The 27580-nt window shown below is 46.2% G+C and overlaps 1 protein-coding gene across 4 annotated transcripts in view; it reads right to left on the bottom strand.

The window, feature by feature from the left end:
* Positions 1-4872: 4872 nt before the first annotated feature.
* Positions 4873-27580, bottom strand: part of LOC144737352 (far upstream element-binding protein 1-like) — a 42868-nt gene continuing 20160 nt past the window's right edge. For 2 of the 4 annotated variants that reach the window (XM_078620011.1, XM_078620009.1), the window contains 4 exons: positions 26334-26474; positions 24614-24691; positions 23123-23185; positions 4873-20736 (listed from right to left, as the gene is read on the bottom strand). In XM_078620011.1, the coding sequence (XP_078476137.1) occupies positions 20450-20736; positions 23123-23185; positions 24614-24691; positions 26334-26474 (569 nt within the window). In that variant the 3' untranslated portion in view covers positions 4873-20449. The remainder of the gene's footprint in view (positions 20737-23122; positions 23186-24613; positions 24692-26333; positions 26475-27580) is intronic. The other 2 variants (XR_013588943.1, XM_078620010.1) reach the window with 2 other exon arrangements.

The following is a 27580-nucleotide window of genomic DNA, read 5'->3' as shown; positions in this document are numbered from 1 at the left end:
TCACGGTGGCCAGCGGATGTCAATTACCTCGCCTTGTATGCAGGGGGTTGTGGGCTCGATCCCGACCCTGACGATACCTGCTGCTGTAGATTCGGAGTTTGCGTGTCTCTCTCTCATCACCATCACGGTGGCTAGACGTTAACTACCTCGCCTGGTGTGCAGGAGGTTGTGGGTTCGATCCCGATCCTGACGATGCTTGCTGCTGCTGTATATTTGGAGTTTTCGTTGGCGCCAAACCGCGACACGACCTCTTTGCGACAGCGTTCGCATGAACCACTCTCGCTGCCATCCCAGTAGTGGCGCGTCTCCAGCGGTTTGTCGGTCCACGAATTACGGGGGTTGGTGGGTGGCGCCATACCCGAGGGTCGAGGTCCTCACTTGGAACGTTCACCGCCAACAACCAGTGCGCTATTCGTATGTAGTGTAACACATTCCTGCGGAGGGAGCTGCTAGGAACGTTGGGTTGCTCGGCCAATGGCCAGGGTCAATGGCGGCGTGGTGTATTCCGCAAATATGCCCGACTGTGAGGGCGGGCACAAGCCGGCGTGAGTAGGTTAAACGTTGAGTTTTATAAGGGCACCACGGGGTGACCAGCCCCTCCCCACCCAGCCCACCCTCCCCACCCAGCCCACCCTCCCCACCCAGCCCACCCTCCCCACCCAGCCCACCCTCCCCACCCAGCCCACCCTCCCCACCCAGCCCACCCTCCCCACCCAGCCCACCCTCCCCACCCAGCCCACCCTCCCCACCCAGCCCACCCTCCCCACCCAGCCCACCCTCCCCACCCAGCCCACCCTCCCCACCCAGCCCACCCTCCCCACCCAGCCCACCCTCCCCACCCAGCCCACCCTCCCCACCCAGCCCACCCTCCCCACCCAGCCCACCCTCCCCACCCAGCCCACCCTCCCCACCCAGCCCACCCTCCCCACCCAGCCCACCCTCCCCACCCAGCCCACCCTCCCCACCCACCCTCCCCACCCAGCCCACCCAGCCCACCCAGCCCACCCTCCCCACCCAGCCGTATAGGGGCCGTCCATAAATGACGTCACGTGATTTTGGACGTTTTTTGACTCCCCCCCCCCCAGCCCCCTTCGTCACACGTCACAAAAAGTCAGACCCCCCTTAAATGACGTCACACAGCTCTGCCCCCCCCCCCCCCAAAAACATGCTTCAAATCGCTTTAAACTATTGCCATTGTAGTGCGTATTTAATGTGGCGCTGCACTCTGTTGGAGGAGAAAACATTTATTAAAAAGTAAATTTAATTAAGTAGAACGTGTTGTCTGTATTTATTTAAAGTTGCGCATTTTGATGTCACTTCACATTTCTCAACCCCCCCCCCCCCCCGTCAATCGTCACAAATGTCTGACCGCCCCCCTAGGTGCGTGACGTCATTTATGGACGGCCCCATAGTGCAGTGTATTCATTCATCACGCAGTCAGCGAAGGACTGCTGTGCCAAACGCGTGACCTCCTGCGACACCGTTCGCATGAACCGCTGCCATCCCAGTAGCGCGTCTCCGCTGTCGCCAGCGATTTGTCCGGGGGGTGGTGGGGGGACCACGGGGGAGGGCAGCGACATTCTCTCTGAGGGTCGCGGTCCTCACTCGGAACGTCGACCGCCAACAACCCACGCGCGTTCTTCGAGGGGGGCTCTGCTTGCAACCCTTCTAACACACTCGTATGTGGCTGGGCACTGCATTGTTGCGACGTTTCTAATGCATGCAAGTCGAGTGACCTTTTCCCGTTGTTTTTGTTGGTTCAACACGTCGCAGTAGGCTGTCGCGACCATGGGTTAGGTCACGTAAATTTTTAACTATTTTTATTTCACCAGGTGAGGCCCACCGAACTATATCGCTCTTTTTCAGAAGGGGCCTGGCAATCACAAGTCACAGCTAAACGAAGTGGCTTATCGCGTGTACATGTATAGCAGCAGTCAAATACTGTAAACGTGTTTCTCAGGTGTTAAAAAAAAGTTGTGAATCCCAATGGCAATCATGGCAATTCCAGTTTTACCACGATGGTCTTTTCTTAAATATCCAAGTGTTAACATCAACAAATTCCATGTATTTTGAAACAAAATGATTAATTAAACGAGTAATCAAGGTATCGTGTATGTCAAAAAGTGAACACCTGGTTTCATTAGCTCAATTAAGGGAATAATTAAAATCAGGTGTTTAAATAACTAAGTAGACCTTCAGGGGTGAGTTTCGGAGGCCCCACCCGATATGAAGATCAGGAACTTTGTGAGTTTGGTCTTCACCATACAGGTGTGGAAACAGGTCATGCTATGGATCAAACAAAATGAGGTCTTCAGAAAGCGTAATTGACGCTCAGTCAATTAAAGACCACAATCACTACCCAGGAGTGGTCGTCCTACCAAAATCTCTCCAAGAACAGGAAAATCATCCAAGAGTCACAAAAAAGCCCCAGAAAAACATTCAAGGATTTGCAGGCCACTCTCGCTTTGGTTAATGTGAGTGTTCATGACTCAACTATCGGACAAATAATTAATAACAATGGTGTTCATGGAAGGATAGCAAAGCGAAAACTGCTCGCCAAAAAGAACATTGCTGTTTGGCTGCTTTTCGCCAGAGCACATCAGAGGATCCACAAGACATTTAAAACAATGTTCTCTGGACAGACGATTCACAAGTATAACTTTTTTGGCCTCAATGAGAAACATTGTTTGGCAAAAATCAAACATTGCTTTCAAACACAATAACGCCATCCCAACCGCAAAGCGTGGTGGTGGGAGTGTGATGGTTTGGAGCTGTTTTTGCTGCCTCAGGACCTGGACGGCTTATCCATCGCCGACACCACCATGCATTCTGCATTGTATCAGAAGATTCTAGAGAATGTCAGGCCATCTGTCCGTGAGCTGACACTGAACCGAAAGTGGGTCTTGCAGCACAATCATCCTAAACATACAAGCAGATCTACAAAAGAATGGCTGCAGAAGAAATTCCGCGTTTTATCATGGCCTAGTCAAAGTCCGGATCTAAACCTCATCGAAATGTTGTGGCAGGCGACCCTCAAATGTCCGAGTTGAAGGAGTTCTGTAAAGAGGAATGGGCCAAAATTCTTCAAATCCGATGTGAGAGATTGACCAACCGGTTACAGGAAATGTTTCGTTGCAGTCACTGCTGCTCAAGGGGGTATCACCAGTTACTGAATCTAAAGGTTCATATACTCTCATACATGGTTATTGAATGCAGAATCATGATGAATAAATGTTGTTTCACTTTGTGTCATTTGTTTAATCAGGTTATTTTGTTAAATGTATTATTAGGACTTAGATTCATAGATTCAATAACATTTTAGGTTTGAAATGTGAAATGTGAAAATCCTAAGGGGTTCACAACATTTCTTGGCACTGTAAATGAGGGAAAAGCCGGAGAACCCAGAGAAAATTCCACGCGACCACAGGGAGAACATGCAAACTCCAAATATACAGGCGTCAGGATCGAAACCCACGACCTCCTCCATACAAGGCAATGGAGTCAACATCTCCTTGCCACTGTTATGGCGAGGAGGTATGGTTTGTCACGTAAACAAAACATGCCAATTAGTTACTAGTTCAGCACACACGAGTTGTAAGAGTACCGTAGACATTTCGACCAGCCCTGTCAGGCGAAAGTCAGAGTTGTGGAGAAATCCTGTTACGGAGTTCTTAATAAAGAAACGGAGGGTCATTATTTTGATTAATTTATAAACGAATATTCATTTCACGGTCTTGTTCGGCGACCTATAGGTGGGTTCACGCCCCAGTTTTGGAACCGCCGCTGAGCTCGCGGTGGCTAGGGGATGTTAACTACCTCGCCTGATATACAGGAGATCGCGAGTTCGATCCTGACAACGCCTGCTGTATGTTTGGACTTTACATGCCTCCCCATGTGGTCGCGTGGATTTTTCTCTGGGTCCTCCCCTCCATTTAGATACATGCGTTTAGAGTATTTGGCTGCTATAAATGTCCACGTGATAAGCCACTTCGGCGAGCTATCAATTGTGATTGCCAGGTCGCTTTTCGAGAGATCAATGTAGCTCAAAGTTTGTTTTAATGGAGGCTCCCTTCTACTAGTAGTAGTGGGGCATCACAGGTATGGATCTTTAACTTGAATATTGATAAGACAAACTCCCAAATCGAGAACTTAACTGAATGAATACACAAGACAAACTTGCTGCCTTAAAACCAGATCCCAACCATGGTCCATCCAGTGCTCACGTTGCTGCATCGGATTCCGGTTGCCAAACAAATTCGTGATGAGGTCGCAATCATCACACATACAAAGTGCTTGCCACAAATTAACCACGATACTTCGCCGATCTCGTCAAGGAGCATAAACCATCACGCGAACTCCGGTAATCCTCGCAGCAGCAGTGGCTTTTGGCTAACCGTCAAACAAAGACGGTGGTCACCGCATCACTCGGAGCAGTCAGATGCGCTTCTGCGGCTGTCTGGAACGCTCTTCCAAAATTAGCAAGCCGCTGGAGCTATGCACTTTTAAATAAGCGAGATTTAAAACTAAAATTATAACCGCTTTTGGTGTTGTCCTTCCCCCACACCTCCGTTAAGCACGGTTGGCTATGTAGTGCGAAAATACGAACATACCACCACCGCCTATCAAGCCACTGGAGCTATGCACTTTTAAATAAACGAGATTGAAAACGAATTTCTTTAGAACGGTCCTTCCCCCCCCGCGCTTCCAATGAGCACGGTTGGCTAACGAAGTGCGAAAGTTCACACTCAAATCTGGGTTTTCCTTGCTTGTGGAAGGCTGCCTTTCTTCACATAAACCACACTGCTGCACACTGCTACAGGAATTTGCCGCAATGCATCGAAAGCTACAGAGCAAAACAGATCGACAGAAAAATAATCGTCAGTCCCCAATTTATTGATTTCACACATGGACAGACATACAAAGGAGAATGATTTCCATGTCCTAGGCAGTTAGTTCATTTAAGCATTTGAATTATTGCATTTAAGACTCGAAACATTCAACTTTAGCCAACGTGTTCAATAACTGGTAAAGCTACGAGTAAATGAAATCGCAAAAAGACTTCCTAACACTGTCCATATGTATGTCCGGTTCTGCATATTCACTTCTAATGCAACTTTATAAATTGAAATTCAGTGATCAATATCAAACAAAAAATTTTCACTCAGCATTTTTGTTAACATGCCATCGTGTATACGACTCATACTTTTAGCAATTTTGGATAAAATAACGTAAACGCAAAAGTGTTACACGACTTGTTTTAAAATGTGTTCATGCATTTAAATAATTTTAACTTCAGTTATCTGGAAATATTTGTATGTTTTCCACCAACCTGGGAGATGAACGTTTCTGGGCAAAACCTTTTTTTTTTACCCCCAAGGACTCCTAAGCATTTCAAAATTGGTGTCATTTTTTTAAGTGGCAATAAATGTTGTGCTGGCAAGTGTAGAAGCGGGAAGGACACAGTTGACGCTACACACAAATTACTTCCACAAGCCGACCTGCAGACTCAAAAAAAATAAAGGAACAGTCCTGTTGGTCTCACACAAACAATGCAGAAACACACTTCAGTGGGGAGGGCGAGTGGGAGATATAAGAGGCGATTAAGGAACCGTGCAAGGGTTGAATCGCGTACGGCAGGAAAGAGAACTTCCAACGTTCATCCAAGGGGCAGCGAATGATATTTCACCGCTAGTTTACCCAAGGAAAGCTTCACCGACTTGCAAGGGACCTGCTCTTCAGAGCAGGACCGACTACTCTCCCAGCCTCAGCTCTTGCGCTCGACGCTGGGAATGGGCTTCTCAAGCACTCCACCAAAAAATTTGGAATGCCTTGCCGGCAGTGATCTGGCATGCTATGGGGGGGGGGGGGGGGGGGCTCGGTGTGTTTAAGAGGGAGCGCAAGACTCACGATTTTATCACGGTTTTAATTGCAAAGACATTTCATTGTCTTTGCATTTTATTTGTGTAAAAATTTTCAATAGCCCTTTGAGTGGAGGTCTTATTACATTTAAGATAAATACGGTTAATCTCATTGTCAGGAGGGTCCTGCCAGGTTTTTTTTGCAGTAAGGGAGCGATGGTTGCTGTGTAACAGAGTTATTTGTAGATACGTTTCAGCTTTGGGATTTTCTGGACCAGACCATGACATGAGATTAGTTTTTTTTCTCTCTTTCACGAAATGTAATTAACCACCGCTTAAGTGTAATCGGCACAAATAATTAAGTACATTTGGCATTGGCGCCATTGTTATAGCTCACGGCGTTGTTCATAGATGGATATTGTCTGCCAGTAGGGGGTGGAGAGGGGTTGGGGGCGCTAAATAGATTTTAATTCAGTAATTTGCAAGAAATTTTTCACAATTGGTAAGTTTTACCCATGATGCCAGCGCGCACACTCGCGAGCTTACCTTTCTTTTTTTTAGAACTGTCATGGGGATAATTAATTACCAAGCAGACGGCGAGTTAAAATGTTGGTCTATACAACGTTGTTGATTTACTCCAACACACCGGTGGGCTGTAGTTAACTTTGTTTACACGGCAAACCTTACTAATGGGCTGTTGGGTGGTGGCGGGTTCATGACACATACTTACGCAATCTAACCCAAAAAACCGTGATAAGTACAGTTTGGTTTTCCTATAACGTGGTGGTGGTAGTGGTTACATACCTGAAGAATACTGGAAATATATTGTTATAATATAGGGGGTAAAGCACGCAAGATACGCACGCAGGCTGAACAAAGACTGTGGGCACGTGGTGGGGAGAATTTAGATGTATCCAGCAGTATCCCAATGTCTCCTGCAATGATTCTACCCCGAGGCAGCTGCTGCACGACCACTTATTTCTACTTGCGCGAGGTAGTTCCGTTAGCTCGGATTGCGTTATATATCCATTTCGCATCCGTGTTACAAAAACCGTGTTCCCCAATTACATTCATCACATTGTCTAAATCCAATTTGCGTTCTGAAAGCGACACGCGGCGTTATAGAACAGACTGTGTACACCTCACTGGAACTGCATTTGCAACAACCAAATGGCCGCAGTGTCCATACGCAAGTGAAGGTGACGCTGCCGAGGATTGCATTCGCTTGGTGGATAATTTGTGTCGCCGTGTGGGAATTTTGGTTCGTCTAAAGTGATTTTGCTCTCTTGCTACAGGATAGTGAAAGATCCACCAGTGGACGCAGGTCACATGGACCCCTACGTGTAATTTCCATGCTCGAGTTTTTTTTTTAAATGTGTTTTATGCACGCGTCTGCGTCTGCAATAATTGGTATGGGGAAGTGGTTGTGGTGTAGCGGTTAGCACACCGTGCTACGAAACCGGTAATCCGGGTTCGATTCACGCTCATAGCCAACACCAGCGACGATATGAACTGGTCCAGGACCTCCCCGAGGTCGAGACTCGGCCTCAAATGATGCGGTGTGGAGTAAACATGGCCACTGGAGAGACAAACGTGGTCGGGCGTGGTTGCTGGGCACCCACCCATCAGTGTACCCGTGCCAAGCTTCATAGGTGCTGCTCCTCGCCAACAGCACTTGCCCCATCAGTCTGTTGAGGCTATACGGGGGATCTTTGTCTTTGCAGTCATCGGTGATGTAGCCGCTTAAAAGGTGCCCAAATACGCCTTAATACTTTGTGAGGCTGTTGCCAATTCCCTTTTTTTAGAGGTTTTTCATTTGTGTGCCGAGAAAAATTCCACACCGCCCCCAATAAAACTACACCGCACCTTTCCGGAGGAAAACGCTGACGCACAACGGGTTATATTAGCCTGTCCGCAACCTTGCTGCACAAGCATATCACTAGAAAGGCACCAAACCATGCTGCCAAGGCAGGTGCCTAACATCATTCTCTGGCAGTGGTAATGGCCCCCCCTATGGTGTAAAGACAAGCCCTCTCCGTGCGATGCTCCCAATGGCATATACATAAAATATATGGCAAGCAGGAAACATCGACGCCTTTACCGTACGAGTCCCTATGAAAACCGGTCTACAGCTCTGTGTCACTGCTGTGCACGGTTGGGAATGGCCACACATTCTTGGTGATCGAAAATGACATGGCCACAAGCAATTCTCTTTGGAGCTGTGTACATGCAATGCTGTACACCTGTTTGTTGTTAAATCTCCAATGCTGCTGCTGTTGCGTAGGTTTCCACGGGTTGTGCTGTATAGCTATCAGATGCTTTTCGGAGTTCGGCATCGAGATTTCACTCCGCACGCGAGGGGAGCCTTATCAGTTATTCAATTTCAAGAGGAGGAGCTTTCCCAAGTGTGCAGAGAAAAACAAACGTCGGGAGATAGTGCCGCTCAAACCTGAAAACGCATGGGAGAGAAAACGAGGTGATGATGATACTAACACTTCACTGTAAACCAAAGGGGGTCTCTTGTGTGTGTGGTGCAGGTCAGAGCTGTTGGCTCTGGAATTCACCATTCCACTTAGAAAAAATATATGGGCAGCTCGGAGACTAAGCATTGGAGTGGTGCCCAGACCAGTCAACCACGGGGATGGCGGGGGGGGAAGCCATAAAGCCCGATATGGTGGTGACCACAAACCAAGAGGGGGTTTGCCCTTTACAAGCCGAGGTGCGGCGGTGACAAAACCGAATTGGCCGTGACCACCTCCTGGGAGGGACGTGGGGAGCCCCGCTGAAGCTACGTTACTTACACGCATCACGAAATTCCCCGTGCGGCTTTGCCCGAGGTCTCGCTTGTTAAAACGGCGTTATTCTAAGGCACGAGAAGGAAAGTCACAGGGCGTTTGAAGATGATACCCAGCTGCTGCCCTGGCCACTATTTCGCTTTCGGTCTGTACAAAGGTATGGTGCATCTGTCAAAACTTGCACTTACTGGTAGCGCACGCACACACATGTATATATTACACATGTATACACATCATGTATGACAAAACCTTAAAATACCGCAACGTGAAATATCCAACCAAATACCCATAACTCAACATGCACACACTACATCAACTATTAACGCAACTGAAAGACATTCATATTGGCTCTAGCTCTTTGAAGAGTTTCAAAAACACTGTGGAACTAAATAAACATTACGACTTTCCATCCAGTAGCACAAATGCGAACGATTCATTGCTTTTAAAATGCAAAATTAACAATCTCTGCCAAGTTTTAAAGATTATCTGAAAGACTCGCAGGCACGAACAGGTCACAGCCAGAAAGGCTGCCGTCAATTTTGGTGTAAAATTACCAAATAATTTTGTTAACTGGCACAATTCACAAAGCTGGGTAGTGGCACATTTAAAACTTAAGAGAACCAGGCAATGCATCTGCCAAGCACTGACGACAATTACTAACTTGATGGGCACGTGGGATTGGTCCCCCTGAGGTATGAGGGCTTGGGAAAAGGAAGAGGAGGCATTGAAATGCACACAGTAGTTAAGGAAGAAATAATCACAAGTACTTTTTTTTCCGTTTACGAACTTTTCGGGGGCGTATATGCACAAGGCATTTGTCAATAGTTATTTTTTAAATAAACACTACAAATAACATTGATAAAAAATAAACACTTGCATTATTGTAAGCATATTAAAACATATTTGCTGTGGAAAGTTATCATTTTCTAGACTATAACAAGAGATTTTAAACCGGAAGAACTGGACATTACTTTGAAGATCTAACATTTTACATACTTAAGACAAGCATGAAATATAAAATTAGCGCAATTGGAAAATACTGCAACAGCACTTCAATAATACTTCAAATGGCAACAGCTGTATTGCACATTATAACTGCAAAGACTTTTTAAGAATCATACATTACAGATATTCAATGTTCAATTCGTCACTGGATAATTGCAACTGTTAAAGATACTCTACATAGACTATAACGGCAAGATTCAATGCACACTGTTACGAACAATGCGGCATAAACATTAAGGCGGCGGTGTTAGAAATGCACAAGTATGATTGTGACGATTAACTTTTGTCGAGTCCATACTCACAGAACTCCCTATGGGGGGGGGGACGGCTCCAAGATTGGAAAGCTACTGCAACATCTGTGCCAGAACAACAACGCTCGCTGTGCCATCGCGACTCGACACCACAGCAGCAGCACCACCACCACGCTGACCCGAAGCCACTCTTTATCACTTGTTTTTAAATACTCGTCAATTGAAGCAGGTTTTTTAAAAGAGCAATGCATTCACAACGATGTTCGATCTTAAAATCTTCGATTAAATTTAACGAAAACAACTTTTGGTACTTGGCGCATGTGAAAAGCAACGCTTTGCAGTCTCTACGGCAACATAGGCAAAACAGCGACATTCTAACGTGAAGTTAAACAGGACATCAAAACACAACCTGCCGAAACTTAACGACAGTAACTATGCTCAACCGAGCGGTCATGCTTTTAACGGCACATCACTCTCACCTTGATGCGTAGATGGCTCAAAGGTAAATTAACAAAACTGGACAAGATCTAAAAAAACATCTCTGAAATACGTTAAAGCGTTTTGACTTGGCGTCAAACTGAAAGGTAGCAATTTCACAGTTGTCTTTGGCCACACAGACCACTTAGGAAATGGAATGAGACAGCAGCATCGGCTGGCGTCACGGCAAACCGTTTATCAAGTCATAAGTTGCGTGACGGAAATGATTACGAGCTAACATTTGTTTAAAAAAACGTCAACCAGGTGACCACAACTCACCTTGAGAGAAACTTGAGAAAACAGCCTAAAAATGGAATTGAAGAGACCAATTGAGATGAATTGTACTGACGCAAAAAAATATGCAGTTACTGGAATTCGACTTTTCTTTAAGATATACTTTGCGTAAAAATGTTTTACTTACACCGATCACAGGCAACAGCATTAAACTAATCTGTACGATTTCCGCTGACGACAGCATTTTTCTAGTGTAACAATATCTACTTTCATAGGCATTGAAACAACGTACTACTGTTCTCACGAAATTAGCACTATGCATTTGAAAGACTTTGGAAAATATTACATTCGTCAAAATTAAACTCTCCGAATAAGAGAAAGCATACATTGGAACTACGATTGCACTGCATGCTGTATATATGAATACATTATATTGAATACTAAAAAATGCACAGGATTCCAAAATATTGTAAACAAAATCTGAAATTTTAAGTGCACATGCATACGTTTCAAAAACTGTCCTGCATTAAAACAGCAAATTATCGAATGCATGTCATCAATTTAAGGGCACATAAACAAAAGCATTAGTGGCCTTTGTTACCAAATTAAAATACTGTGGGGGAAAATTAAGCTATGATACTCACCTCCCTAAAAAACACGAAATAAAAACAGAAAATAAAAACTATAGTTAGTAATCAAAGCATTGATACACTGTTGACTTCAGCAATAACTACTAGGTAATATTAAATGTGAATATATCTAATGTTAAATTGACTGGGCAAGACACTTTATACAAAAGGGCTAATAATGCAAGCAGTGGTAGGTAAAAATTCACAAAAACTGTAGCATTTTTCTCAATTAACTGCACGCAAAACAATACTGTGACTAATTCAAACTATTAAGCAAACTACTGCCACTTTCAATCAGTCACAAGCATGGCATTATACTCAAAGCACAATGACATTGTCGAGAAATTAGTCATAAAAGTCTGCAAATAACTCCAACATGTCAATAATTCTACAAAATGGCATCAAAATGCATTCAATAAGCATGGAACTTCAGTCACAATTATCTAAATATGCATCACAGAGTGTTAAAATAAGTCCGTCGCTTTACACCAAGTCCGAGGCATGAATTAAAGCTGGAGATATTGGACAACTACAATCAGCGGCCGCGACGCATAACCACTTTAACGCCGTCAATGTTTTCAAAACGTTAAAAGGGACGCAGAGCGACCCATCAAATACTCCAAAGACGTGCATGGGGCTTAAGTTAGCGACAGGCACAAATTACTCGCCGGCGTGAATTAAAAACGCCAGACTTTTGACGATGACTGCAACCAAGCTCGACGCTCAAAAAAGCGGAGTGACAAAACGGATTTTAGCGCGGCAGACAGTAAAACATCGCATCTCCGATTAATTAGTACGGTCGGCTACGTACGGTGTGTGAAAGTTCACACAAACATTGGATGGATGTAGCATAGCTAAATTTGGAGCCACAGTGGCGAGACGTTACCTCCCTTGCCTGGTACATACAGGTCATGGTTTCGATCCCGACCCCGACGCCTGTTCTCCCTGCGGCCGTCTGGACTTTTCTCCGGATCCTCCGGTTTTTCCCTCCATATTAAGTCACAACATCACGTGTTTATAGAGCAATTGGCCGCTGCTATAGATTTTAAAGTGACGATAAGCCCACGACGTTGGGCTGCTATCGTTTGTGATAGCAAGGTCGATTCTGATAAAAGATACACAGCAGCTCAGGGGGCCTTACCTGGTAAAATAAGAAAGTTTATTTTTAGTTTACCTGGAAAGAGGCCAAAAGCCTGCACTAGTTGTGGCTACAGAGTCCCCGATAACCCATTGTGGGGGTGGGGGAGAGGAGGAAGGGGGGGGGGCATCATCGCCTGTTTCAAGCACGTTGCCTCCACTGGAAAAACACTCGCGGCACACGGGCGGGGTTCGAACAGAGAATCACTTTGCAAAGTGGAACATAATATAAAGCTTTTTAAATTTACGTTTCGGCATGAGGGCCGCGTAGTTTGTTAGATGTTGCCGAGCAGGAGGCGAAACACACGTTTCTTGTGATCATTTCCTACATGAGTGTGTTGACATGTTAAGTTTAAATCAATGAATTTCAATCTGGTGTCCACTATTAAGATTGGGGGAATTCACTGTTTGTATTACCTGAATCATGAGGACCATCATAATTATTGTTACAAGTTCCTTCACATGACCAATGAGTTAATTAAATGCTCCACAATCTTTACACATTGAGTTGGGCCCACCACGATTCGATTGTCTACAGAGGAATCGGCAAGAATTAATTTTGCCAACTCAAGCGGCCACCCCATTTCTCCTCGAGTCCATGGACGAGAGCGATCGTAAGCTGTACAAAGACAAGCCACTTGTTGTGCATTATTCTACTTGTAGGACCACGAGTTAATGTCCACGAGGATAGCCCATTGCTGGTGGACACGATGAATATTTATCTCGTTAATTGACGCTATCGGAAACTTTTCGTTTAACATAGGCTTTTCGCTGGGTACGGTTGAGTGGCTTCGCATAGCTCACGGATAAGCCACACAACATATACATGCGCCCAAAGCTAAATTAAGTGCTCCAAATGTCCCTGCAGCCGTTTGGCACGAGGAGGCTCTTGCGTCTCTGTACAAGGCATCCCGTTGTCCTTGTAAAGGAGAACATCTGTCAATCCAATTTTACGACTGATTTGGTGATAAAATGTCTACACGTGAGATCACCAACACCAACGTTTCACCAATAGAGTTAAATTTAAGCTCCTTAATAAACTGTGCTCACACACGCACATATACGTGCTGCATATATAAGGCTCAAGCTATGTCTAGACTTTACAAGGCAAACAAAAGCTTAGTAGGAATCTTAAAAAAGCTCGCAAACATACATGGTAAGGTAAAAACTTTTGAGGCCAATTTTGCAACCGACGGGCAGCGGCATGGAAAAAGACCTTTTACGCGTTAAAACGGCCTCGGAAAGAGGCACAAGGCACATCGCATGGCAGGAGACACGCACTGGAAATGACTTAAAACACGCTGCAGAGAAAGACGAAAACGGGAGAGACCTCACTTTAATAGAACGCAAACACACTGCACGGAGCAGGGGGTGGTGGGGGGGGGCAGATAACACACCGCAACGTCACACAGTCGCAGCACCGCCAACGAGCACCGACTCGGGGGGGTTAAAACCGGGGTTTGTTTTGGGACAAACATATTTATTCAACGACATAAAACGCATCATACACACAGTCGTGTCACATTCTTTTTTTTCCTACGGAACCTCCCAGCCCTTGTCTGTGGCCGGTGCTGCCGCTCTGTCAAGATGTGGTGCGCGGTGCGACTGCCCCCCCCCCGCCCATGGCGCCATTCCTGAAACTGTTGTCCCACCGTATAAAATGTCAAAGGTTGAGGTGGTGGTGCTGGATGGACAAGGACGTGGAGGGGGGGGGATAAGGAGAAATGGAAAGAAATCGGCAAGAAAATAACACCCTAAATACAAAAAAAAATACCTCAAAAGAAATCCCCGTGTTGTTACCGAGTGGAATTACCACGACGTGTGGCACACACGGGCAACCACCCAACCCCCCTGTGTGGCTACTCTATTGCTCAACAAAGTTGAAATTAAAAAAGGTAAAAGGTGGGGCGCCCTGCAATTTCCTGCTGCTACCTCTGCTGGCAAAAGGGGGAGGGGGAGGACACGATGTATTTTGGTCTACTCCTCAATGCTGGCAACACGTCTTGGGGAAGAGGTGGGAGTAATCCACACACTTTACTCCACCCACACAGACCTGCCTAATCGCCGAGTCGGGAGATCGCAGATCAAACCGGCGACCCTCTGGATTGCAAATGCAGTGCGCGTTAACCATTACAGCGTCCCATGCGGGCGCGTGCGCACACTGCGCGCGTTGTGTATTACTAAAAACAGGATTTCAGTTGGAATGTTTAATAAGAAAAAAAGCCACTCTTAACCAAGGTTCAAAAATCCGTGCCTGACGACGCAGTGCTGCCGCCACAGGTTGGGGGCCTGGGGTGCACTAAAAGATCACGCTGCATAGTCTCCTAGACGTTGCATCGTCGGTAGTTGTACAACCACGCGCGGTGCTGTTGGCACGACGTCCGTCCGTTTTTGCTTTACTTGACAGGGAGAAGCTTCTATCAAGAACCGAATAAATGCACGAGAGCAAAACTGATGGGGCGGCGGGGGAGGGGACGTCGGGTTTCAAAACAGCAACGAGTTAAACACAACCCGACAAGGCATCGATGGGCGTGGGGGCGGGGAGCTAGTGTCGGCGTGAAAACCTACGCGCACAGATTTACTACACCACGTTCGACGGTGCCTTGCACTGCAGTAAAAAACACTGCCGACTGCCAAAACAGAATTGGGTTTAGGGGATCACGCGGTGTAATGGACGAGTTCACAGGGGGGAGGGACCACCAAAACGGGGGGGGGGGGGTAGAGAAACTTAAGGTGAGGGATGGGGCTGCCTCTTAACCCTATTGCTAAGAACAGGCAAGCAGCAGTATCTCGCACTACACACGAGTTTCCCCCCTTATCCATCCCTTCGCCATGACAAAAAATAACCTAATGCTGCTCAACTGGTTCACCGAGCATAATGCCGATAACAGGAGAACGAAGCAAACGCTGGGGATTGAAAAATTAACGGTGCTGTGATAAGGCTTCCCCGACTGCATTTTTATTCAAACAGATGTTTTCTACAGAGAAGGGGATGAGGGAGGAGAGAAGCCCCAGCATGGTGAAGCGTGTAGGTGTGCGGTGTTTGTTTTTGTACACTTTCTATTTTTTGTATAAAACTGCAATCCCCCAACGGCGCGCACATCAGCCAACAGCAACGCCCCCAAAATCTACTGGCCCTGCACAACACGAACACACACACACAAGCACACGCCATTAATGCAGCGTAGTCGATGCGGGAGACACGGCGAGGAGACATGGGGGGGGGGGCAGTGTGGCCCTTGGCATCTCCATCTGCTCCAAACTCTGCACACACACTCTCGCACCACCTGATCATATCACGCACACACGGGTTAACTTCTCTTGCTAGGTCAACTGTCGCCACACGCATCGGAGGGGGACATCCTGTTACAAGCAAAAGCTACTGTTGACAACGTGACGTCCTCCTTTGCCCTTGATCATTTGCCATCAGACGTTGATGGCAAATTACTCCAGCTGTGTTCCTGCTCATGCATTTGCAAATAATTTCCAAATAATTTCCAGCCACTGCCTGTAAGCGAATATTAATAGCATCCCATAAAAACGCAGAGACAATCCTCAAGGCTTTTACACTTGTTTGAACCCAGGAACAAACCTGATTCTTAAGTCTAGATTTGAAGCTTTCGTGACTGCAAGGATTCATATTCTTAGGTTTTTTCGGTAAAGTCACATAGGTAAAAAATTTAAATTAAATAAAAATCACGACATTTCGGAGGCAACATAAGCTTCCGTCTTCAGGTGGAACCGTCACAGCCCGACAGCTGTATCAAGTAAATGAGAGATTACAAGAGATACCACTCCGTATATATAATGGTTGAGGGGGAAGGGCCAGGAACGGCCCACTTTTTATTATTATCGTAAGGTGCGGCTTGAGACTATGAATAGACTGCATAACAAATGACTGAGCCTTTATTATGGAGAGGTGCGGTTTGTGACTACGCCTAGCCTACATAACAAAATGCTGCAAATGAGACCGAGCCTCTGCCATGTAGATGGTAATAGACTACATAACAAATGACTGAGCCTTTATTATGAAGAGGCTCGGTTTGTGACTACGCCTAGCCTACATAACAAGTGTGAAAAAAGAAGCTAAACCTGGTAAAACAAAACTGGCTGTCTATCAGTAACCTGTAATAGTTATCTGTCAAATAAGATGGTCCAAATAAGTGTAGTTAAATCTTTTTTGCATGGCTAATCACATCTTTCCAATGATTACTCAGTTTGTAACCATCATCACGGTTGAAATTATGTTTGTGTTTGTATATTTGTATGGCTTCGTGTACAAACCTTTGATGGTAGCCAGGAGGTTTGCAGAACACCTTGGTCTCGGAAACGATAATTTGATGAGAGCCCACCGAGTTGTAGCAATGATCGGCAATGGCCGAAGAATCAGTTCTGCCGTGTTTCAGATCTGACTTGTGCTCGCGGACACGATCAGAAACATGACGTTTCATTTCTCCATTGGAAACATGACGTTTCATTTCTCCATTGGAAACGAAACGTCATGTTTCTGATCGTGTCCGCGAGCACAAGTCAGATCTGAAACACGGCAGAACTGATTCTTCGGCCGTTGCCGATCATTGCTACAACTCTGTGGGCTCTCATGAAATTGTCTTTTCCGAGACCAAGGTGCTCTGCCAACCTCCTGGCTACCATCAAAGGTTTGTACACGAAGCCATACAAATATACAAACACAGACATAATTTCAACCGTGATGATGGTTACAAACTGAGTAATCATTGGAAAGATGTGATTAACCATGCAAAAAAGATTTAACTACTTAATTTGGACCATCTTATTTGACAGACAACTATTACAGGTTACTGATAGACAGCCAGTTTTGTTTTACCAGGTTTAGCTTCTTTTTTCACACTTTTGTTATGTAGGCTAGGCGTAGTCACAAACCGAACCTCTCCATAATAAAGGCTCAGTCATTTGTTATGTAGTCTATTACCATCTACATGGCAGAGGCTCGGTCTCATTTGCAGCATTTTCTTATGTAGGCTAGGCGAATATGAATATTTTGTTATGTAGGCTAGGCGAATATGAATAGGCTAGGCGTAGTCACAAACCGCACCTCTCCATAATAAAGGCTCAGTCATTTGTTATGCAGTCTATTCATAGTCTCAAGCCGCACCTTACCATAATAATAAAAAGTAGGCCGTTCCTGGCCCTTCCCCCCCCCTCAACCATTATATATACGGAGTGGTATCTCTTGTAATCTCTCATTTACTTGATACAGCTGTCGGGCTGTGACGGTTCCACCTTAAGACGGAAGCTTGTGTTGCCTCCGAAACGTCGTGATTTTTATTTAATTTTTATTTTACTTTTATTAATTTAAATTTTTTACCTACGTGACTTTACCGAAAAAACCTAAGAATCTGATTCTTAAGTCTTTTTTTTTCAACGGTATCCTGCCAACGCCTTTTAAAAGTAGGGAAATAATATTGTCATGTGTAAATCCCAATAGCGTTCAGGAGATCGATTATAATCGATGATCTACTGAATTATCCGGCAGCTTCAGGGGGAAATGAGGTACCGGTTTTTCAAAAACGGCAGCTAAGCACTAATCAGTAAAGCATTAAAAAAGCTTATTTCTGCACATTCTTAGATAACATGTATTTAGTTGTTGTGTATGTTTTTTCGTGTTTCCATTTGTTAATTGTGAAATTGGCATGCCTCCGATGGCTGGGCCGTCTCACATTGACATGCTAATCTCTCACATTTAGGTACAAAATCCTTCTCTAGCTCCGCCCACTTACCCTTGGGTTGGGCCCACCAAAATCCTACATAAACTCTTGTTGCAGCAGCTCTTTCTCCTACGACAGCAGTCCTCCTGCTGTTTGTTTCACACCTGATGACGGTTGCTTGTGTTGCGATCGAAACGTCGTGATCTATTATTTTTACTCCCTACGTGACTTCACCGAAAGAACCAAAGAGTATGGATTCCTGCAGTCACGAAAGCTTCAAATCAAGATTGACTACTATAAAAAGTTACTGTATTTACTGTACCGTACTCACTACTTAAATCTCGGGGTCATGTACGTACTACTACGCTCTTGTTTCAACAACATGTGTTTGACGATCGCCGGACTGGTTACAGCCTTTGGAAAGGTTTTTCCCGGGACTGCCGGATAATGTTGGAAGCCGGATAATCGCACGCCGGATAATGAATGATCAACTGTCATTTGCAGGATTTTGCTTAGCATTGGCATGTTTTCACCAAAACCAATTGCATTGTACGAGTTTTTTTTTGTTTAGCTACGGAAGAAAACTCATGCTGGACAAGGGGAGAACATACAAAGGGCGCCACGGCCCTCCTCGTGCTGTGTCAGCACTGTCAGCCCTTGCGGCACCCCCTACCTTAAAACAACCTCACACCAACCCCACTTTTCCTCCCGACCCTCTCAAATGAACGAACAGCACAAAAAGAACATAATTCAACGTGCGCGGCAAATGGCCACGGCAACACCACCTGCACATGCCTGTCAAGGGCACCACCACACATTTAGCAACGGAGGGGGGGGGACCAAGGGGAAAGGTTAAGAATCTTGAGTGCCAACAACTGTAAGAGAGGTCCATAGTGATGGTGTAGGCGTTGATGTTGCTGCTGTTGCCACCCAACGCATATTTTGCCGCTTCTGGCGAGCACTTGGGACAGTCGCCACAATGCAACTATTTCTGTTGACGTTGCTAATTTAACCGCTAGTGCCGCTCGCCTGCCGCGGGTTTGCCGCTGCTAATGATGCAGCAGCTGCTGCTGCAGCTCATTACAAGGGCGCTGGCGAGTGGATATTACTGCCATACAACTACGGATGCTGCTGTTACCAGCTATTGAATGTTGCTACTGGTGACATGGCTGATAAACATCGACTAAAAAACACCACTGCAGTAATACCTCGATATGCAAATATTCCATATATGCGAAGGCTCAGTATAACGAACCTTGGATGCGTTACCATTACTTTACATGGTAGCAAATAAAGTTACATATCAAAAACACTGAAATATATAACTCTTACAACTGTCCATCGACAGTACGATATAAGAATAAATTGTAATAGCATTGCGCATCACAATGGGTCGCTGAGTGTTTACATTCTCTCGGCCAATAGACACGCAGCAACCCACCAAGTTACGTTTGGTGGGCAATGCAACCTTGTGACTGCACCCAAGACTACACCGGTTAATTTGAATTTATCTTACAGTACAGTATAATTTAATTTGTTTATTTTTATGTTTTACTTTTCACCTACGTTACTTTACCGAAAGAACGAAAGAGTATAGTCCATGGTGTTTCTATTATTTATGTCAGCTTTTAGTTTTAATACAGTACAGTATGAAATATGTTATCTTCAATATAAAGTTTTTGTTTACCATAGGAATGGAAAGTGATTAAGTGTTTATAGTATGAAATGGTAAGCTACGAGAGGATGGGAACACATCTTCATATTATTAACGTTATACGTTATTCAACATACGACGTTTTGGGATACGAATTAAGCTCCAGGAACACATCCACTGCGTATAGAGATATCCCTGTTTTACATCAGCTGCTGCAAATCCTTATTTTGCTGCTGCTGCCAAAACGGCATCCGTTTCTGCTCCATCTAGTGACGACGCTAATGCTGCTACACAACTAATGCTGCGGATGCTTATTAGATTGCTGCTACATCTACTAGTGACACCTGCTGCTTGTAGAATGTGCACTCATTAAAGCTGTTTATTATTTTGCTGCTGCACCTATTGATGACACTGCTGAAGATGGTTAGTACATTGCTGCTGAAGCATTGATGACAATGCAGCTACATCTATTTTTCTGCCGCTTCTATATCCATTTCTGCTCCATAGACTCATGATATCTACTGGACATCTCATCGGGATCCTCCAGTCTAAGTAAAGATTCGGATTATGATATTGCTGCATTAAACTGCTACTGCGTCTATTGCTGATGCATTGGCAAATTATACTGCTGCTACATTTGCTGCTGCTACTGCTTCTACTGCACCTTATTAAAGACACTGCTCAAGATGGTTATTACATTGCCGCTGTTACACCAGCCGCTGCTACCAGACGCCCGCGGTTACCGGTGGTGCCTGCTGCCCGGGTGGGGGAGGCTGCTGATTGGCCGGCGACGAGGGGGCAGCGGTGGCGACACCGGGTGGGCCTGTGACGGGCGCGGAGCCGGGCGGGCCCTGGAGCTGCCCCTGCCCGTAGTAGGATGCCTGCTGCCGGTAGTACTCGGCCCACGCCGCCGAATAGTCCGGCTGCGGAGCGGCCACTGGCGGCGCCGATTGCGCCGCCTGGGCAGCCTGGGCCGCCTGGGCCGCCTGAGCCGCCTGGGCGGCTTGGCCTGTTGTGGAGGTGGGGGGGGTGGAAAAAAACCCACACGCAACTTATTAATGGGGTTACACGTCCAGCGCGCGTTTCCGACGTTTCCACGCGCAGTCCTGCGGTACTTTCGCAGCCCTGGGGAAATGTTGCCGCGTGTGTATCCCGACTGATTTATTTGCGGTTGGCGTATATTTTTCGAATTTGCTAAATTTGTATGGAACGGAGGGGGGAGGCGGTGAACGTACAAAACGACACTAGCACACACACAATGGACTTCTCCTTATGAATTACTAGCTTGACTTCCCGGCTTCGCCCGGGACTTGGATTCACCACGCCCGGCCGCCTTTGTCCCCCCCCAGTGGCGATGTTCACAAACCACACGAGTTACTCGTTTGAGGCTGAGTCGACCTAGAGGAGGCCCAGGACCGGTTCAAATAATCGTCACCGGTGGTGGCCGTGAGCGGGAATCGAACTCGGGTCGCCGGGTTCGTAGCGCAGCATGCTAAGCACTACACTACCACTCCCCCCACACGCACGTCAATAGGTACACATACATACGCTTGCTGCAGACGCACAACTTTGAGGGTGCGTACGGCAGTAAACGACTGAAATAATAAAGCAATGCTGCGCTAAGAACGCCTTAGACCTGCAACACATTTCTATGGCACTTTACTTGCGGAGGGTTGAGGGTGGGGGATGCGTGTCATCAGCAGGCACACTGCTTTACGCTTCCGCATGCGCGGGTCACATGACAGATGTGACGTCACAGCTCACTTGCCGTGCAAAATATATGCATTATTGCACCCTCCCACCCCCCCCCCCCCCCACAAAAAAAATACAAAAGTCCATTTTTATAATTTTTGCATGGTGTACAGTCTGGAAAGTACCCGCCTGGCAAATTTCAAGTTTGTTGCATGTCGGGAAGCACGCTAAACATTTTGAACAAACACACATTCACAAATTTCCCTTTCATATATATAGATGTCCATGGTCATCTTGGAACGTCCGCAATGAAGCGGGAGGGCATACGAATGTTGAGTTTAATCTACACCCACGGACGATGACCAGGGGATGGCCTGCTGAATTTAAACCGCGAAGCATATGGAACAAGCGTCAATCGAGCTACCCATGGGCCACATCACCGCCCTTTATAATGCATTGAAGTAGACGGTGCCCACAAATCGCTTGCAGTTATGAGCTACTTCGGATACCTCACAAAATGGACAATAGGTTAAAATAATGATGCTCGTTATTCGTACATTTGTATCTTCGAACCACGTTGGGTCAAGGGGGGTAACGCAGCCCACCGAGCTAAATAGCTTTGTCAGAAGCAACCTGGCCACAAATGATAGCGCTCACCAAGTGGCTTATTACGTGGAAATTTACAGCAGCAACATACTTTAAAATCGTGTTTCTAAAACGTGGAAGTAAAAACTGTAGGACCCGGAGAAAAATCCACACGACCAAGGAGAGACCATGCAAACTCCAAATATGCAGACGTCAGGATTGGGATCAAACCCACAACCTCCTGTATACCAGGCGAGGTAGTTAACATCGCCACCATGGCACCCCTATATAACAACAACACACACTTAGTAGTTTTATTGGTGGTGCAATGGTTCACGCTGTGCTACGAGTCTGGCAACCCCAATGAGTAACTGTTTCGAATGCTTCTGCTACGTGCAGAAGACCACTCAAACTTTGTCTCGTTTGTTAAGTTGTCATAGCTTCATTACTCTAAGAGGGGTCATTCATATATCATACGCATGTAAAAGATGGATATCACAGGCAATATTTAGTGCAGGTATCATTTGCATAATAACATATATTAATACATGTATTCACGCATAGTTATGTAGCTAATGAAGAGGATATGTGGCGATGGTATGTTTAGCCATTAGAATCCCCTGGACAAGAAAACCCAATCAAAAGGCTGAAACCTGAGACCTCACAGCCTTTGCGGCCGACGTGGCCATTATGAACCATCCAAAAGAACAAGACACTCAGCTTCGAGTTAAACCCTGGCGCTGAACACCCCGGTGGTCATTACTCTTTGGTTCTTTCGGTAAGTCACGTAGGTATAAAATAAAAAAAATTAAATCACGACGTTTCAGGCGCAACACAAGCGTCCATCATTAGGTGGGACAACCACAGCAAGAAACAATTGCTGAAGTGGGAAAAAGAGCTGCTGTAACAAGAGGCTATACAGGTAAGAGAGGGGGGGAGGAGCCAGGGAGGAGAGATAGAGAGGGGGGGTGTGGGGTAGGGGGAGTGGAGTGCTGACAAGTGGAGCTCTACTGGAAGGGATTAAAGGGCGAGCAGAGAACAAAATATCGGGGGGGGGGGGGGGTCATTGTGGACCCAAAGGAGAGTGGTTGGTGATAGCTAGAAATCAGCAAACTTACCCTGCTTCTTGTAGTACTCTTCCCAGGCTTTTGTATAGTCAGTCTGGCCAGCACCAGCCTGCCCTGTGGGATGCATTCGCGTGCGCACACACAGACGGTGTCAAAGCAAGGCTTACAGCCAACACTGCAAACAATGACACTGCTACAGGCAAACGAAGCCCGGCTCTTACTGCTGTTGTCAGGAACGACTAATGCAGAGCCTGCTCCTCCTGCCAACACAAATGATTAGAATGCTGCTGCCACAAAATAATAACAATGCTACCTTTGCAGCTTACTCCTGCGGCTGTGCAGTCAAGAGTAATTATTGATGCAGCTACTAATGCTGCCAATGAACCAAATACCAAATAATTCACAATGCCATAAACCACCACTCCCATGGCACCATCGTATTCTCAACTCCCAAGATCTCCCTCTCACCTTAAAGGTAATCCAAGCATTTGCCTCTGCCTATCTCACCCCCTCCCCTTATCTTACCTCTCCCCCTTCCCGTCAAGTGCTCTCCGCTCGAGGATCCAGGGCCTTTTGTAAAAGAGCAGCTAATATTGATGAGAGTTTTTTTGGGTTAGAGCACGCAAGTATAAAGTTGTGTGATTAATCCACCACCACCACCCGACATCCAACCAGTAAGGTTTGAAAGTAAATCGACAACATCCACAATTTTAGTACCGTGACGTTTCGCTGGTAATTACATCCGGCATTATCGGGCGGGTCAATGACACGTTTATTATGCTTACGCAATTCTGCCCTGTTGAAATTTTAGATCAACACTTGTGACTGTCCCCTCCATCACCGTCTCCTGAAGTGTCGTCTTCATCGATAAGCGTAGGACAACGCGGTTGCGCTGCGTAGCTCTCCGATATGTTCTCAGGTTGTACCGCGCGTCGTTTGGAACGATGTTTTGACATCTCTCGCACGTGCAGGGTGCGCCTTCTTCAGGAAGCGAATTTAACGTAACTGAATTTCAGTTCCTGAAAAGGCTCCCAGCGTGCATCTTCATTCATAACTCCTCAAACCGATTCTTATTTTTCATACTTTGATACCGACACAAAAGTCCCATGGACATAATTCATCACGCTCGTACATTCCTGCATAATATCTCAGCAGTGTTGGCCCAGTCAATCATAATGGCTCATAATACATTTGAAACATTTGGTAGAAGCACAATTCTTATAGCGCAGAAATATCGCAAGGGCGCCATCTTTCACAGGTGGATCTAGTCAGTGGTGAGCTATGTTGCTCCATGTAACCTTAATGAGTAATTTGCAAAAAACTGTTTTTAAGCATGGACCATGATGCTGGCACACAATGGCCTAGTATTTATGGTTAATACACCCACGGTCATGACCAGGGTGGCATGCCGGATTTGAACCGCATGCTACAGCTGGGCCATGTCACCGCCTCAGTGTATCCGAGCTTCCACGGTGCTGCACGACTCAATAGCACCCACCCCCCGCACTGAAACACAGCCAACTGGTCATCGCTTTTACTTACCGACTTTTTTGTAGTATTCCTCCCATGCCTTGGTGTAGTCGGGCTGGGCAGCTTGGCCAGGGTTTTGGTTCGGATCAGCTGTTAAAGACAAGCATTTAACAGGCAAGAAGGTGAAGGTGTTTGTCAATGCCACTGATGCCAAAAGAGCCAGAGACAAGATAGCCTATTTTCCTTTGCCCAGTGGCCATGTGTCAATACTCTGCCACACCCCACCAAGTACAGGCCATGCTCGCATAATGACGCGAATTGTATACAACGCGATGAATGTAATTGGGGAACGCCTATTGTTATAACACGAATGTGGATTGTATCTATAACGCGATCGAGCGAATGCAACTACGTCACGCGCAAGTAGGAATAAGCGGTCATACAGCGGCTGCCTCGGCATAGCATCATCATCATAATCGCACAAGGCATTAAGATGCTTCTAGCTGCTTTTACCCACGCGCCTCAGAATTTGTTCAGCCTGCGTACGCATCTCACATGTTATAGCAGACTGTGCTTTACCCTATAATATATTTATTGTAACCCAATTTGTCCATAACGCGGTGTTCTGCAGGAACGCATCTACTGCCGCATTATAGAAGACCAGACTGTATTAATTTTAAGCCAAGTGTGCATGTGGGCACACACAAAGGCAAATACACTCAAGTAGACAAACGCAGACACTCAATGAGAAAAAAGATCACGGTGTGAACTTTAGAAGATTGGTTAGGAAAGTGCCGTTAGCAAGCAGCTAGTAAGGCAGGTAGGCAAAAGTGTATGTATGTTCAACATGTTTTGCACCGTGCGTCGCCAACCGTGCTAATTGGAGGTGTGGGGTGGAAAGGACAACGAAATAAACAACTGTTCTAAAGAGATGAGTTTGTCATTGCAGACGATTTCAAAGTGCATAGCTCCAGTGGCTTCCTAATATCAGAAGGAAGAGCGTTCCAGACAGCTGCAGAAGCACATCCGAAAGTGCGCAATGCAATGACTGTCTTTATGTCTGTGAAGTTGCCAGCAATATGCCCAGCCACCTTTGCATTTCCCAATGATCTTTACACACGAACCACAAAGGGTACCTGATATAAATGCTATATAAACCCAAGGGGAGACACAGAACCCAGTTGAAATAATTGCCATGAATATTAGCCTCGGCCAAGTAACCAGTTTCCCGCCAGTGCGCTAACCACTATGCCACCATTCCCCAAACATATGCAAACATATGCATGTGCAAAGTAACACAATATACACAAACAAGCACACAGGCATGCAAACACAAATTAAAAGCACACAGCATGTGCCCTCACAAAAATGCACAATCAGCATGCACACAGACAAGCATGCTCAACACACAAGCAGACACAAAGACAAAGATCCCCCCCTCCGTATAGCCTTAAAATGATGTTAGGGCAAGTGCTGTTTACGAGGAGCACCTATGAAGGCCAGCATGGCACACGAGGGGGTAGGTGGCCAGCACCACTTACGGCTGCCTTTGTCTCCCCAGTGGCGATGTTTACACACCACACCGGGTTCTCATTTGAGGCCGAGTCGACCTAGGGGAGGTCCATGTCCAGTTCAGATAAGCATCACTGGTGTTGGCCATGACCGGGAATAGAACTCGGGTGGCAGGGTTCTCATAGCACAACGCGCTAATCGCTACACATGCGCGCACACACACACACAAACACGCCTGTAGAGTGAATCAAGTGCTCCAGCGCAGAAGTGGTTCTGTTACCCTGCACAGGGGGAGCTTGTGGAACAGGTGGCACGGCCGGCACCGGCTGGGCTGGCGGGGGCTGCTGGCCAGGCTGTTGTTGGTAGTACTGTGCGTAGTATGCCGCCCACGCCGCTGCATTTGCATCCGCCGCCGCTTTGTCTGCAGAGGGGGGGGGGTGGGGGAGTGGAGGAGAGAGTATGATAGGGCATGTATAGAGGTGGCAATACTAAGACAGGGGATAGTATAGGATTGTGTAGGGGGTTGACAGTAATGCCTGCCAGGACATATGTTTCAGAAACATGGTCATTCACAAAACATATTTAACAAAAGCTAAAAAGTTGTGCAAAGAAGCAGGGAGATGCATGCTTGGAATTACAGACAAGGACAAAAATAACAAAATAAAAAACTTATGTTCATGACATAATCTGAACTATTAAGAAATGCTTGTGGTCTTTGGCAGGATAATGTCATGGTTATTAAATTATGCTGGGCGATGGTTAAGAAAATTAAATGCACTGGCAGCCAAGGAATGGACAGTGCCCGAGAGGACGTGCACGGAGGAGATGGAGTCGAGAGATCAGTTCATGTGCCATGTGCTAGAAAGTTGCATCGCAGGACCGTGAGATTTTGTGGTTGTGGTGCAGTGAGTGTGGAGGTATGGTAAGGATGTTAAAGTGGGCCACTGTAATGCTGAGATAAAGCGTGGACTTTTCGGGCTGACAAGTTAATGCAGAGATGGTAGTGGGTGAAATCCGCGATCTGCCGTGCACACATCAATAACAACCTCCATTCTTAATATCATCAAGGAAAGTGATTGTGCCAAACTAAGTGCACTTTGAGGCCATCATGTGGAGCAATAACAACCACCATTCGCCACTAAGTGGCGGTGACGTCACCATGGCACTTGTGCCAGGCTGTGTACTTTAAGGCCACATCAAGTGTCCAAACGCCCGCTGGCAGGAGGTCAAGGGACAGACCCAGGTGCCATGGGATGACTGTGAAGCAATACCAACAAAACAAAGATACACCATGTAGCCTTAACAGACTGTTGGGGTAAGTGATATTAGCAAACAAATTTGAAGGCCGGCAAGGCACACGAGGGGGGTAGGTGGCCAAAACCACGCCCGGCCGCCTTTGTCTTCCCAGCGGTGATGTTTACACACCACACCAGGTACTCATTTGAGGCCGAGACGACCTAAGGGATACCCATGACCGGTTCAGATAGTCACTGTTACTGGTCGCGAGCGGGAATCGAACTCGGGTGG

This window comes from Lampetra planeri, chromosome 68 (genome assembly GCF_965212315.1).
Source record: "Lampetra planeri chromosome 68, kcLamPlan1.2.h2, whole genome shotgun sequence".
Taxonomy (NCBI): domain Eukaryota; kingdom Metazoa; phylum Chordata; class Hyperoartia; order Petromyzontiformes; family Petromyzontidae; genus Lampetra; species Lampetra planeri.
The sequence above is the reverse complement of the archived record's forward strand: the minus strand, read 5'-3'. Positions and strand labels throughout refer to the sequence as shown.